General features: G+C 38.7%; 1 protein-coding gene across 1 annotated transcript in view; it reads left to right on the top strand.

Annotated features, from left to right (window-relative positions):
• The window catches only part of Sur (Sulfonylurea receptor), a 244,947-nt gene that overhangs the window by 60,771 nt on the left and 170,013 nt on the right, over nt 1-14,163 (top strand). Inside the window, exons 3-4 of the mRNA XM_065232286.1 lie at nt 308-642; nt 12,364-12,542. Coding sequence (XP_065088358.1) covers nt 308-642; nt 12,364-12,542 — 514 coding nt within the window. The remainder of the gene's footprint in view (nt 1-307; nt 643-12,363; nt 12,543-14,163) is intronic.

Below are 14,163 nucleotides of genomic sequence, written 5' to 3'. Positions count from 1 at the left end.
CTGGATACCCTACATAAAGCTTTTGCAGTTACTTGCCGAACGTCCGTTCTGTTTCTTCAACCCCTCTTGTCCCGCCTGCCGACGACATTCATTTTCATTCAAAACAAGTGATGATTTACTGGTTACACATTCACCACCCAGTCCGGCCGCCGTCCGATGTTGTTGGTCTGCACACTTATGGCCATTTATGCAATTGCATTTCTCCAAAGTCCAAAGTGTTTCCATACATGCTTCTTCTACCGAGCGACTCACTCGAGCTTATTTCTAATGTGTTGCATTTGTTGGTTTTGTTTGTGTATCATTTCAGGCGTCATAATCTGCTGGCTTTGCATAATTTGCGGTTAACGCTCGTACTGGCATCGATTCTGGTCGGCATTTGTGAGGTGGCCCAGTACAGTGTGATCATTCATCAACTTGGTCAACTGAGCTCGCACCATCCGGGCGGTGCTAGCGACCACATTCCAGAAGACGTACGGCTGGAGAGGAAACGGGCCAGTGATTCGGGATCCGGTGGCCAAGATGATGATGCTGGGCTACCGATGGTAACGGCTGTTATGGGCCTCTGCTCCAGCTGCTTCGGAATCGTATCGATTCTCGTGGGGGCTGTTTTCGTTCGAGCTGTAGAAGTGAAGGATGAATGTGGTAAGTTGGGTTTTGATTGTTTGACCCGGAGATGAAAGTCTCCTTAATAAAGTAAACTTAACCTTACTTTGATTGCTTGGCAAGAATAGATAATATTTCTACAGTAAAATCTTTGTAAATCGATAATCCGACGAGCTATCGATATGCGTGGAAGAATACATCAATAAGCATTTAATTTTAGATATAAAAAGCATGTCAAACTCTCATCCGGAACATGCCAGATTCTCTTATTATTTTATGTAAAAATATGCCAGATACGCCAGCGTATACAATCAATGCTGATTTTATGCGATTGCTTTTTGTCCATATATTTGATCATTTTATCTTAAATAGCAGCTAAATTTGGTACAACTTTCTTACAAAAAATTCAAATAAAATCAATCCCTACTTGTTCACTACAATCTCTCTGTAAGAACTACCATTATATTTCTAGAGCAACTGGTGTAAACGGGCTATGTAAACAATTACTTTAAACGGAGATTTCTCGTGGATTTCAACACATTGAGGAGAACCATCATCAGCATCTGACAGAGAAAGTTTTCTCCATCAGATGGTACGCTTAGTTTGCGTTGACCTGTTGTGACTCGTGACCATCGTTATTTAGGTTTTGCTTATAGGCCCTTTTCCCATGTTGCTCTAGATTTATCGTTAGAAGTAGGGAATCAAAAATGTCATTATCATGACAAATTGACATGTGACATAAAAGGCATATAATGATTAGTAGCGGCCAGCAACAAAAATAAATGATTTGAAAGCTTGTTTGCACAAATGCGGTTGATGATACACACTAGTCCAGTCAGTAAGGTTTTATTGGGTTTTTGAATTGCGCGACTGTTTGGTAAAAGTATAAAGATCTGTGGAAAATCAAAAATTAAAAAAATATTTATATATAATTCAAATATGTACAGTAGAGTGATGCAAAATTTGAAATTTTCGCTCCACAATACTTAAACGATTCCAAATCGGGTCCTGACTGACCTCTCAAAATTTGAACCCATTTGGTGAGAAACTGACATGGCACAAACCATTTGAAGTTTGTATAGGAATTACTATGGTAAAACCAAGATTTTTGTTCATGTCTATCTAGTGTTTCACCATATCGGTCTGCTTCAAAAGCTTTCAACTGTTTTCCCAGCTACAACTTTACTAAAGACCACTTTTTGATTAAATGCAAGGATCGAAAGTTATCAATGGTTCAATGCGCTAATGTCTTATGATCATGCTCAATCAACTGCTCAGCAGGCAACATTGGTGTTTCTGGGGTGTTGAATACACGACGAATGAGAACGACCCAAATTTGAGTTTAGTTCACTCATAATCGCCAAAAGTGCAGGAACTCAGCGGTGAGTAAATTTGCCTCATGTTTTCCCAGGTTTTTCCAGGATTTTCCAGGGAAAAATTCGCGAATTTGAGAAAAGTAAAGATTGGATTCACTCAGTCTATTGGTACTACTCCGAGACTGAATAAAATTTTCGTCAATTTCCTCATTTTCCGGCAGATTTTTTAGGTTTTCCACAGGAAACCATGAGACAAATTTTACTCATCGCTGAGTTCCTGCACTTTTGGCGATTATGAGTGAACTAAACTCAAATTTGGGTCGTTCTCATTCGCCGTATAGGACACAAAAATCATGGCTACTATGTCACACTGCAAAATACAGTGTTGCCTACAGAGCAGCTGCTTGATCATGTCATAAGTTTACCAATCTCTTAAATAATTAATAACTTTTTCCTGTCTCGTTTTTCATAGAAAGGATATTCAGCAGTTGTAGCTGAGAAAATTTTCTATAAGAATGATTATCGAACTGTTTCCCAGCTCAATATGGAAAAAGACTAGAAGGCAATGAACAAAAAGTTGAGATTTCCCATAGTAATTTACATGTAAACTTCAAATGGCTTGTGCGAAGTCTGTATCTAACCAAATGAGTTGTAACTTTGGGAGGCTAATCGGGACCCGATTTGAAACCATTTAAGCACTGTGGAGCGAAAAAGTCAAATTTTGCATCAGTCTAATGTACAGACTTAGTTCTGTTGATCCCATTTAATGAAAGAAAATAAAATTTTCTAAAGCAATTCAAAAGCTCCGTTAAAATAATTCCTAATAGGTGGTGGTGCTGTCCACTTACTGCTATTTCTCGACTGACCTGATTTTGGTAGCTGACTAGGTTATGTGGACCATGCATTAATTATGTCCCGTGAAATTGAGGCAAAATTAACCACCACCCCATTCGGCAACCTTCGCCACGTTTTCTCTATATCTACTGCCAGTGGCGTTTCCTTAACCTCAATCTACCTGTGCACCAACTCTCAAAACATAAACAATTATCAAAATATTGCTAGCAATGGATAGAAATCAAGTAAACTAGAAGATTACGTGTATATTTCAACCGATTCGAGTATAAATATGGCATTAAATCTGGTTTTGAAAGTTGGTGCACAGGTAAAAAGTGAGGTTATGGGACGCTACTGTCTAATGCTCTGTTTGTTACAGAATCTTACACTCTTCATCCCCATTAGAGTGTGACATAATAGGTTTGTTCCCGTACTTGCTTTTTTGCTTTTGCAGTAAGTTGTTGTATGAAAATAATACAGGAATTCCCGATTTACGCGATGGGTGGTACCGTCTACCCACCGCCATTTATCAGCAATCTTTCAACCAATTGAGCTGATTTTTTTTGTATGTAATTAGGACCTACCACAAACTTGACACTCGCAAAAAGTCAGCTCTATTGGTTGAAAGATAAAGGGTGATACGGTCAAAATTTGGTCAAGGGAAAACGCGTGTAAATGGGTGAAATCGTTTATTTAAAAAATCAAATTAAATTTCTTTTTCAAGTTCAATTAGTATAAAATCCAGGAAAAATATTCAGTTAGGCTTCCGCTTTTCCAAATCCGAATTGCCGGGCCTTACGCTTGACCCCTGCCATCAGATTTTGTACAGCCACCTTGTCCACCTTCTTCGCCGCAGAAAGCCAGTTTGCCTTGAACTGCTGCTCGCCCTTAGCAGTTTTTTTGGTCTTCTTTAGGTTCCGCTTGACAATAGCCCAGTATTTCTCAATTGGGCGGAGCTCTGGCGTGTTGGGAGGGTTCTTGTCCTTGGGAACCACCTGCACGTTGTTGGCGGCGTACCACTCCATGGCCTTTTTACCGTAATGGCAAGATGCCAAATCCGGCCAAAACAGTACGGAACAACCGTGTTTCTTCAGGAAAGGCAGCAGACGTTTATTCAAACACTCTTTCACGTAAATTTCTTGGTTGACAGTCCCGGAAGCTATGAAAATGCTGCTTTTCAAGCCACAGGTACAGATGGCTTGCCAAACCAGATATTTCTTTGCAAACTTTGTCAGTTTCATGTGCTTGAAAACATCTGCTACCTTTCCCCTTCCTTTTGCCGTATAAAACTCCTGTCCCGGAAGCTGCTTGTAGTCGGCTTTGACTTAGGTTTCGTCGTCCATTACCACGCAGTCAAACTTCGTCAGCATCGTCGTGTACAGCCTCCGGGATCGCGCTTTGGCCGTCGTATTTTGTTTATCATCGCGATTTGGAGTCACTACCTTCTTGTAAGTCGATAGTCCGGCTCGTTTTTTGGCTCGATGCACGGTTGTAGACGATACACCCAGCTTATTTGCGGCATCTCGGAGAGAGAGGTTAGGGTTTCGCTTGAAACTACCGGCAACTCTCTTTGTCGTCTCAGCGGCTTCCGGTTTTCGATTTCCCCCCGATCCAGACTTCCTGGCTGTCGACAAACGTTCCCCAAACACTTTAATTACATTTGTAACGGTAGATTTGGCAACTTTTAGCGATTTTGCCAACTTTGCGTGCGAGTAGCTCGGATTTTCGCGATGCGCGAGCAAAATTTTGATACGCTGCTCTTCTTGCTTGGACGGCATTTTGACAACTGAAGAGTGAATTCCAAAATCAAAATAGGAGCAACATTCTACACACACACACACCTTCAAAATGAGGGGTGTTCAGGTTTTATGAATGCAAAATTGAAAGAAATACGTCAAGTTGATATTGACCAAATTTTGACCGTATCACCCTTTAGTTGAGAAATTACGGTGGGTAGACGGCACCACCAATCGCGCAAATCGAGGATTCCCGTATTATTTTCATACAGCAACTTACAGTAAGAGGGAAAAAGCAAATACGGGAACAAACCTAATATTCAGGATGACAGCCGAGGGGGATTCCAGTTATAACAACGCAGGTTTCATTCATTTCATTCCTGAGCAGGAGAAAATAACGTAACGTAAAATACCTAATTCTGTTCCTGATACCAAAATTTGGTGAAGATCAGCCGGACATAAGAGGTAAAATACCAAAGAATAATACCAAAAAGTAGTTGCATGTCCGCATCGTGCTCTCTTGCCGTGCGCATCTAGTTGCTTTTTGCTGAAGGAAGTGCTACTGCTACCTAAAGCTAAAAGAAATTTAAACAGCACTTTTCAGTGCTCAAAATTACCTGCTCATTTCATACCTTGTTCAACTCTTATTCCTAGCGGCGCCACCAGGATTTTCTGAAGTATTCAATCTCTGATCAAGGGGAAGGAAAGCTGTTGGGCTCCGGTCACTGAATGGATGAGTCGATATGTAGGGTTCAGATGTTGGAGCTGTCTCCCTGGCATCGGTAGCATTGGTACTCAGTACGGAAAACAAGATCGACATAAAGCAAATCAAAGAAAAACAAAAACTCTTATTCCTCTTTCATCCTTGTTTGGATATCGATTTGGAAAAATTCTCTTCGAACCTTCAGATTCTTATAGTAATCTGCTTGGAAGTCGAGTTGGAGAAACGTTTTACTGCCGCCATGGTAATGATTCATCATCCTGGAAAGATTCTAATAAACTTTAACGGCTTGATGCTAAGAAGGAAAAGATTCCCCCTATTGTGATAACCACTTCTGATTTCCATTCTCTTCGCACGGAACTTTTGATCTTCGTGAAATTCAAGTTTTCACTGCAAATTGGCCGTCGGAGTAAATGCCGTCTATTGGCTGAAATCTTGGACGAATTCAAACGTCTTCTCAAGTATCTACTGTATCAGCACCAATTTTTTACTTACGGCAAGAAAAATTGAGCATCTGTGAAAGGTCTGCCCAGTGGTGAAACCCTGGATCATATCAAAGATGAATTGGTAAAATTACTTAGAGTTGAACCAATCCAAGTAATCAAAATGAAAATGAATCGCGCAACGGGATTTCTAATGATTTTTATTTAGTTCACTTCAAGTCTAAGTTAAGTTTTCTTTATTATGGAGGCTTTCAGCCTGAGGCTGGTTGGCCTCCGCATTTCAAGTCTAGTAAACTAAACAACTTTAAGGTCTTAGAAAAAGCTAGCCTTATGCTCCATGTACGAGTGAAGTGGGAACACTTAAAGAAGACTGGAGGATATTTCCAAAACCTGACCCAGTACCGGAAGTGCCAGGTGCAAAAAATTGCGAAATGCCAGCTAAATGCATGAATTCTGGGGTGACGAGCATCAATTTTTTGGGAATGTAAGACTCGCAAAGCGATCCTACAATCTCGTTCTAAGCGACAGGTAGGAAACGCTTCTGGTTTCCGACCAAGTACAAATTACTCTGGTGTTAACAACGGTCAACGAGGAACAAATTCTACATTCGTACCCGTAGGTACAAACAACTCCCTTGCTTGAAATTCTTCATCTATACCTGCAATGTTCAGCACGTAAATGCTGCCTATGCTGCTATTGTAGCTGGTAAAAATTGAAATTCTAGTCAACATAATTCTAACTAAAATGGAATTTTTACAGAGATCATTTATCGACATCATTACTGATATTTATGCTAAAAACTAACGCCATGTTCGATGCTATTCAAACTGGAGTTAAATTTACGAATAATATTGTCATGATTTTGAAATTCAGTAATGGATTTTAAATCATCAAATATTTTGAATTGGACTGCTCGATCTCTTAAAGATAATGAAGGAGAACTATTTAGCTTTTTGAGAGTTCATAACGTGCATATTGCCGTTATAACTGAAACGTCCCTTAAACCTGACCATAAGGTTAAAAGGGATGCACATTATTTCATTTATCAAAATGATCGTTTTGATAAATTGGCATTGCTATCATTTTTCATAAACTGTCGAAAAGGAGGACCAATGCCAACTACCTTTCTTGGACACTCTAGTCATTCGGAACCCGGACCAAACCACCCAAGTAACATTTCACGTTTTATGAAGTACTACAATCACAGACAAACAGACATAACATATTAAATATTCATCACTGTAAAACATCGTCGCTAAAACATTACCGCCATCTGTTGAGTACACTGTGGTGGGTAGTACGCTGAACAGATGGCAGTAGTGTATAAACGTCAAACACAAGGGAATTGACTATGCGCGCCACAGGTGGCGGTACTACCAACTACGATACTTTTAAATTGATCGCTAAATGCTTGTTCGATGAACAACTTGCGAGTGTTATGTCTGTTTGTCTGTGCTACAATGCTACTATAAAACCACATTAATAAAACCCTGATCAAGATAGCTTTGCCTTTATTACATCCACCAAAACCTCATTAAGACTAGAATCTGTCTAGTTGGCCTACCCTGAAGAAGGTTTTTAAGGGAATATTTTCGGGGCACTTCAAGATTGATTTGCTGAAGAAAGGTTATACGATGATAGCAGTGAGAACCAATTGGAATCCTTATTAAAACTACAAGCCATTTGGCATCAATACTGGTGCCAGCGGCGCCGGTGGTGTAGTGGTAAGCGTGATTACCTCTCACCTCAGCAGGCCTGGCTTCAATCCCAGTCGGCGCCGCCGGGATGTTCTGAGGCATAACATCTCTGATCACGTCTTCCTTCGGAAGGGAAGTAAAGCCGTTGATCCCCGGTTCATGAGTTGATGGGTCGATAGGTAGGGTCCAGGTGTGGGAGCTGCCTCCCTGGCGTCGGTAGCATTGGTGCTCAGCACGGAAAACAAGATCGACGGAAAACAAATCAAGGAAAAAAAAAATACTGGTGCCATTTGCCTTTGATGCATGCTAAAGCATCAATCAAGATAAAACGCGATACTTAAATATCATCCGATCTTGTCACATTCATTGTTAAAAAATGTTGAAAATTCCACATAAATTACCTCATCATTAACGTGAAAAAAATAAAAATAAAAACAAAACAGTTCTCATTTTGTGGTCTTTTTAAGATGATAGATTAAATCTAATGTGAAATGTGCTTCGAAAGATCGCAAAAAATAAGCCCGCCTTCGGAAATCGTTGATTTCACTTATTATTTTGAATTGGGGAGACAAAGTATAGATATTTTTTAAATTAATCATTGCGTCCAGCCGAGATAATTTGATGATTTCCATAATCTCTATTTTTGCTCATTGATGAATTGATGAGATTAAAGTTATTTTCAAGGAAAAACATCTTGATAAACGAGGATAGTAAAAAACAAATGGAATAATACCAATATGGCGATGGCATAAAAATTGATTTTCCATTGGCCAATTGTGAAAAAGCTATTTTGCTTTCATGAAATCGCTAACAAATACAAAACGTTTTAGTTCAACTTTGATGATAAGATAATTTGCAGACTGAATCGTTTTTATCTGAGGCCATTTTGCTTGATCCTATTCCGTTTGGTTTTATGACGGCATTAATGGTTTTAAAGTTGTCTGGATAAAGTTAAACGTCAAAATTTTCATCTCGTTAATCCTAGCAGTTAGTGTACTCCTTACTGTATCTTTAGACATCGTTAGATCTATATGCTAACAATAATTATTATACACTCTCATCATTCTACTAATTGGTCCATTTGTACCATAATTCGTTCTGTGAGGTGACAGTTGCAATACATTTCGATTTCTATACATGTGTGATGGTACGTAAAAATTTAATCTTGCTAATATGTTTTCTGAATTTGCGCGTTGTGAGATTATATCATTAACAAAGGAAATCATGGAAATTTCTCTTCGTTTCTTAAGTGTTTCAATGTTTATCAACATGCAACGGGACTCATAAGAAGGAAGGGGAAAAGAGGTCCAGCCTAGTTTCCTAAGAGCAAATAACAAAAACTGTTTTTGAACTGATTCTATACGATTTATATAAGTTTCATGGTATGGAGCCCAAACCACACTTCAATATTCGAGAATTGATCCCACGTAAGCTATATAAAGTGTTTCGATGGTATATGGATCTTTAAAATGATAACTAAATCTTTTTATGAACCCCATGCTTTGTGAATTGTGGTATTAACATGATCTACAAATGTCAACTTCGAGTCAAGAATTACTCCTAAGTCCCTAATTTTATCACACCTTTCAACCAGCTGGTTTCCTAGAATACATGTAAAATCTAAAGTAGTGTGTTTTCGGGAATAAGATATAATATTGCATTTTTTAACATTAATATCCAGCAGACTTTTAACGCACCAATTGTAGAAAACATAAATTTCATTTTGAAAATGTAGCAAATCAGAATTGTTAAAGATTTCCATGTACAGTTTCATATCGTCAGCATATATGAGCACATTTAAGCGATTCAACACAAACTTCACGTCATCCATAAATAAAATAAATAATAAAGGACCTAAATGAGATCCCTGTGGAATTACCGAGGTAACATTAACTGGCGAGGACATTTTTCCTTTAAAGTGGACCATCTGTATTCTTTCTGTCAAGTATGATCCAATCCATTTTAAAAGTGTACTTGTCATACCTAAAAGTTTTAATTTAAAAAGAAGTAAGGGAATGTCTACTCTGTCAAAGGCCTTACTAAAGTCAGTGTATAAGTTTTCAACGGTATTACCTCTACCCATTGCTTCAATAGAAAAGTTTACAAATTCCAACAGATTAGTAGACGTTGACCGACCTTTAAAAAAACCATGTTGATTATTTGAAATGCGATGCTTAACCTGGTTAAATATTACTGGTTAAATAGGTACTTCCATCAATTTTAAGGGTCTAATTTGACACCTTCCAGTGCTTCTTGAACCACATTTACTTCACTCTTCTCAGTCGGCTGTGTTAATAATTATTCAGTCGGAGCTACTGGGCCTCCCAAGAAGTGCTGGAGGTGGATTCCTTTCCCTTCCGTCGACAGCATCTAGTATTATTACTCGACTATCCTTTGGCATTTCCTTGGGACCCTGCGTTTTAAAGCTTCCATGGATTTAGTTTTTCTCTGTCTCTACGCGGATCCATATTTTTAGTAAACAGTACGGGGTTTTGTAATACACTTTATTCGCACAAAAAAAGCAACCATAAATGCGTTTTGTTCCCATTTGAAACCAATGGTTTTATGATTGCTTTTGTAACGATAAAACACCTTTTTGGAGTATTTTGTCGTGACACCAATAATAATAATAATACTGAGCAGGTTTACGATTGACTAACTGAACAGATTTATACATTATACATACATACATACATACATACATACATACAGATGCATTAAATTCATGTTTAAAAACAAACCTATTTTGACTTTATTGTCAGACTTTAAAAGGTTTTTAAAACAGCAAAATGCTGAACTACTCACCAGCAATGTGTTGCACTATTAAATGCTGTATTTAAACTAAAAAGCAATGTCATTATAAAACCACAATAAATCAGTGTGAAAGCAAAAAGGGTGCTAAATTGTTGTTTGAGCATATCCACCCAGTGGTATTCAAAGCCAATCTTATCAGGGTGGCTACTGAATTACCACTCGTTCCACCCCACTAGCATGAAGATAAACGTCGCTGACAATTTCATAAAATAGTCACATCTCTAACCAAAATTATTACCAACCAAAATCATCAACAACAATACAACATAATGTTTCAACAACTACAATTTTTAGCAACCCTTGAGAAAGGCCGAAACCAAACGGTCGAAACGTCGGGAACGGAAAAAACAAATCGTTTCTACAAAAGACTGAGAGAGCCACCTCATAAAGTAATTCCAATCAACCAGTCGAAACCACCATTAGCGTTACCAATTTAATTCGTTAAAACAAATCTGAAAGCTGCTCAACTGGAGTTGCTCTTCTAAACATAGAAAAAGCATATGAGAGTGTTTGGCATGAAGGTTTGATAGCTAAATTGAAAAAGTTTAATTTTACACTCTATATTATGAAATTAGTTCAAAATAATTTATAGCTGACAGAACTCTGCAGGTAAATTATCAAAATTCTAAATCTGAACGACTACCTGTTAGAGCAGGAGTTCCTCAGGGTAGCAATTTTATTTATTTATTTTCTTAGCAGACTGCAGAAGAGTTTAGATATTTTCTCTTCTTATTTACAAAAATGGAAGATTGCTCCCAACGCTTCCAAAACTCAACTTATAATATTTCCACATAAGCCTAGAGCTTCTTTTTTGAAACCTAGTAGTAGTCACATAGTTACTATGCACGGAGTTCCAGTGTCTTGGTCAAGTCAAGTGAAATATCTTGAATTAGTTCTTGACCAAGAATTAAATTTAAAAGATCACATTGAGGGCATTCAAGCCATAAAAAATGTATGTACTCTATTTTGAATTTAAACATTCTTACTGCAAAAGTAACCATGCCCTAAATAAATATCTTCTACTGACACAAAAACTTTAACGTTAAACCTTTCCAAGGTCGACATTCAAAAAAAAATACACAAACAACAGAAGAAAGCAGTATTATAATAACGCAATGAAAAATGTTCTCTGAGTACCGTTGAAATGCTATATTAAGAAGATAAAGTATCGCGAGGATGTGTCATTAGACTCTACATGTCCTTCTTTTCCTATGGCTGTTCACAGAAATGCGTAATGCTCTGCTGGACCACACCGCAAAACGTTGTTTTTCCGGAGCACACACACACACAGTTCCGTTGCGTTGTACATAGGAGGTCTCAGCGCTCAGCATGGCCGGGATTTTTCGTTTTGTTTATTTTGCATACGGCGCGGCGTAACGAACGATGACGGAGTTCTCCAGAAACCAACCACCAAGCAGGGGTGTGAAATAGCGTTCGGCTAGTAATAAGTTATTTACATCTCGGCATAAATTTTCAATCTGAAGTACGGTCATAAATTATGCAGACGCACAGCAGGCATTGAATGCCCGTTGTCTCTCCGCGAGGCGACGGGCTTCGCTGGGAAAAAGGGATATGCTACCGTAAGTTCAGGCTGTTTTGCTCCCAAATTAGTGGAATTGCTTAGTGTATTTTATTGATTTTCTCCTTTGGCTTTATTACGTTTCTACTGGGACTTTTGAGAACTTCCCAAGCCTGTTTCATTTTTACATTTGTAATTGTGTGGAAAGTACAATCATACTCTATGCCCAGGGAAGTCGAGAAATTTTCCTAGACCAGATCGGGAATCGAACCCAGAAGCCACCAGCATGGTATTGCTACACTTTTGCCGACTGAACTAAGGGAGGTTATAATGTCTCTAAAAATAATCTTGGTGTAAAGTACCATAGGCAAGCACCAAAGTAACTCAATTTAACGTTGCTACTCTTGAATTCGTGTACAAATGGCCATACGGAAAGATCGTCGACACAGCTGGGTTTGCTCACTGAAGTTAATTTTAGGGATGGGATGGATTGTCCTTCAGATTTGGATATTTTTTATGATAAATTTCTGTAATTTTTATGGTGGCTGCGAATTGTTCAAATCGTTCATATCAATAGAATTTATTACTGAATTTTGCGAACCCGTAGTTTGGAAAACATGAGCATTACTAATACCGATCATGGTCACACTTTTGTTTTCTCTTATTTATTGTCCCTGCAGGGCTATTATACATCGCATTGGCCATCCAAGGCGCTCAGTCCGTTGTAAAATGGTGCAAATTTGAATACATCAATGGTGTCACGGACAGTGTGACAGCCCTGCCAACGTCATTGACCCTCGGTTCGGCACTGGTCCTGGCAGCACTGGTCATCGTCGATGGAGTTGCCGTGTATCGAGAGGTAGGTACTTGTGGTTTGTTTGAATGCAATGCGAAACAGTGGTGTGGTATCTGCAAAAGTGCCTGCTGAGAATATCCCGATTGGTATTCGGTACCACTTAGTTGCAGGTTTAATCTAACAGTGTTACTTGATCCCCACCAACTATCATTAACATGATTTTTTTCTAATAATATTATTATTTTTACGTCACATTTTGTAGTAAAAATTACTATATTTACTTTCTCTTACACAAGCAGGTTTGGCGAATATTCTATTATTGACCCATAAATGATTTTCATCGAAATTGAAATAAAATATTTGGACTGACCTGTTTCTACTGATTAACATAATTATATTCACCTAATCCTCACTATCGTCAGCTTTGAAAATATCATTCTTGCAGACACAAATCTCTGGCGTCAAATAAATTAAGCACCTGAAGCGCCAGCCGTAATAAAAAGCGCATCATCACATAATTTTATGGCACGGCACTCTGCCCCTGCTGGATGACTAACGACTTTGGCACTCAAAGAACATCCTCCAGTTATCTCATTCCAACCGCAGTGCTCGAGTATAATTCACTTAATCCACCCAAAAATTACCATCAACCTAATTGCTCATATTATGTAAACTATTCCCCGTCGTCGTCCGGGGGCAAAAAATAAACTTTCCAGTTCCTTTACTGTCAAACTAACAGCCCTGAACGATCCCAGACAGGGCGGGCCACTTGTCTGTCGTCTTCCCTTGCGCCCCCATTCCCTCTATTTCCTGGTACGGGGAAAGGGTGACATAATGGCGAAACTTTTAATGTACGACAATCTAATTATAAATTATTTTCCACGTCATCGTGCTTCTTCTCCTCCGCCGACCGACATTGTCAGTTATGATGCGCGTATCATAAAGCAAACCACCACCGGGGTACCACAGCTACTGTCCCGTTCATCATCGGTCGGTTGGCAGTTCAGTTATTCAGTATGCAAAAAGCTGGAGGGCTTCCAAACCTCTCACTTCTATATCGACCAACTGGACATTCCTACCCTCCGGTGGACCAAACTATGAACCGTAATGTTCTCACTGAGCCAAGGTGAAGCGTACGTACCTAGCACACAAAAAAAAAGTGATCCCAGTGGCGTTTCGATGAGCCATGAGTGTTTAAATTCCGCAAAATTTATGGCGTACTTAAAATATGCAAAATGAAAGCAAAAACGCAATTTAATCTACGGAAGGCGATGAGCGCGTACAGCGTGAGTTATGCGAAACGGATTATGCTAAAAATGTGGACGTCGGAGAGGGATGTTAGAGGTCTGATAGTAGTGAACTTATGCTGGTAAAATGTTGCGAATGCTTTGAAATTATCTGATGGTTACATTAGATTGACGCCATGTTGCTGTGTAGATAATTTAATCTTTTTTTTGGTTCATGTGTAAAGCTATGTGAATTAATTGTTGGTGCATATTCGTCAGGAAGTCCAAATACAACTATTGTAATATATTATTACTCCCGTATTCGTTAGGTTGAATTGCATTACTTACAATGGATCGTTACTCGGAGAGAAAATGTAGTACACGAAACGGGATTAAATTATTTTATTCATGTGTTTCACTTATACATTTTTACCAAAACACAGCCTAATAATATATAC

This window comes from Ochlerotatus camptorhynchus, unplaced genomic scaffold (assembly GCF_037179485.1).
Source record: "Ochlerotatus camptorhynchus isolate MF236.1 unplaced genomic scaffold, CSIRO-AGI_Acam_v1.1 ptg000367l, whole genome shotgun sequence".
Lineage (NCBI taxonomy): Eukaryota > Metazoa > Arthropoda > Insecta > Diptera > Culicidae > Ochlerotatus > Ochlerotatus camptorhynchus.
Note: the sequence above shows the minus strand (reverse complement) of the source record. Positions and strands in the feature narration are given on the sequence as shown.